The sequence below is a fragment of the Lagopus leucura genome, unplaced genomic scaffold, assembly GCF_019238085.1.
Source record: "Lagopus leucura isolate 7727_CA_CO unplaced genomic scaffold, USGS_WTPT01 Super-Scaffold_100159, whole genome shotgun sequence".
Classification (NCBI taxonomy): Eukaryota; Metazoa; Chordata; class Aves; order Galliformes; family Phasianidae; genus Lagopus; species Lagopus leucura.
The window spans coordinates 23,602,040-23,603,268 of record NW_024962335.1 but is presented as its reverse complement, the minus strand read 5'-3'; the positions used below and the strand labels follow the sequence as shown (position 1 = coordinate 23,603,268).

At 70.0% G+C, this 1,229-nt stretch overlaps 1 protein-coding gene across 1 annotated transcript in view; it reads left to right on the top strand.

Moving 5' to 3' along the window:
* Positions 1–916, top strand: part of TMEM121B (transmembrane protein 121B) — a 49,058-nt gene extending 48,142 nt beyond the window's left edge. Inside the window, exon 2 of the mRNA XM_042889975.1 lies at positions 33–916. Within this exon, the coding sequence (XP_042745909.1) occupies positions 33–916 (884 nt within the window). The remainder of the gene's footprint in view (positions 1–32) is intronic.
* Positions 917–1,229: the final 313 nt, after the last annotated feature.

Below are 1,229 nucleotides of genomic sequence, written 5' to 3'. Positions count from 1 at the left end.
GCCGGCTGGGGCATCTTCTTCTGCCGCAACAGCCGGGCGCGGCGCCGCGAGCGGCCCCCGCCGCCCCCCGGGCCGCCGCCGCCGCACCCGTTGCTGCTGCACGGCCCCCCCGGCGGACGCGGGGCCGGGGGACGCGGGGCCGGCGGCCCCCCCCCGCGGCGGCGACTTCGCCTACGCGCACCTGGCCTGGCTCATCTACTCCATCGCCTTCACGCCCAAGGCGGCGCTCATCCTGGGCACCTCCATCCTGGAGCTGATCGAGCTGCGCCTGCCGCTGGGCACCACCGGCTTCCGCATCACCCTGGCGCTCTCCGCCCCGCTGCTCTACTGCCTGCTGCGGGCCATCGGCGCCGAGGGCTCCGGGCAGCTGCTCCTGCCCCCGCAGCCTCCGCCGCAGCACCGCGCCGCAGCCGCCTTCCTCGCCACCTGCCTCGATCTCCTCGACAGCTTCTCCCTGCTGGAGCTGGTGCTGCAGCCCAGCCGCCCCGCGCCGCTGCCCGCCCCGCTGCGCTACCTCCTCATCGCCGTCTACTTCCTCTGCTTGGCCTCGCCGGTGCTGTGGCTCTACGAGCTCAGCGCCGCTCGCCCGCCCGGAGCTGCACGCCTCGCCCTCCACCTGCTGCTGCCCGCCGGGCTGCTGGACGCGCCGCTGCTGGCGCTCCGCTGCCTACTGCTCCTGCGCTACCAGCAGCCGCTCTCCCTCTTCATGCTGAAGAACCTCTTCTTCCTGGCCTGCCGTGGCCTGGAGGCTCTGGAGACCTGCTGCCTCCTGCACCCCACCTCCACCCTGCCGCCCTCCAAGTATGGCTCTGCTGCCGGGCCCCCCACCGCCGCCCCGCTGGGCCACGGGCTGTCCGACGTCGATGTGGGCCCCCATGGTTACGTCAATGCGCTGGCTGTCACTGCTCAGGGCTGAGCCTGCTGAGCCCTGCCAGTCTCTCTGTGTTTCTGCTCAGGTTCCCTCTGCTGTGGCCAAGCGTGGGAAGGACATGGACACCCTGCCGGACTCCTGCTGCCCTCCCTGTCCTATAGACAATTCCGTCAGCGGAAGCTTGACGTGAAGCCTGCTACCTGCAGGAGTCCACGGCCGATCTTTCACCCCTGGAAAACACATCTGCCCCTCACCACGAGTCCTCTTCAGTGCTTTTGCCTCTCCACACTGCCTGGAGGATCCCAACCTTTCCCCTCCAACTCCCCGCCAAGACATTGTGTTGCATTGTGACCATAAA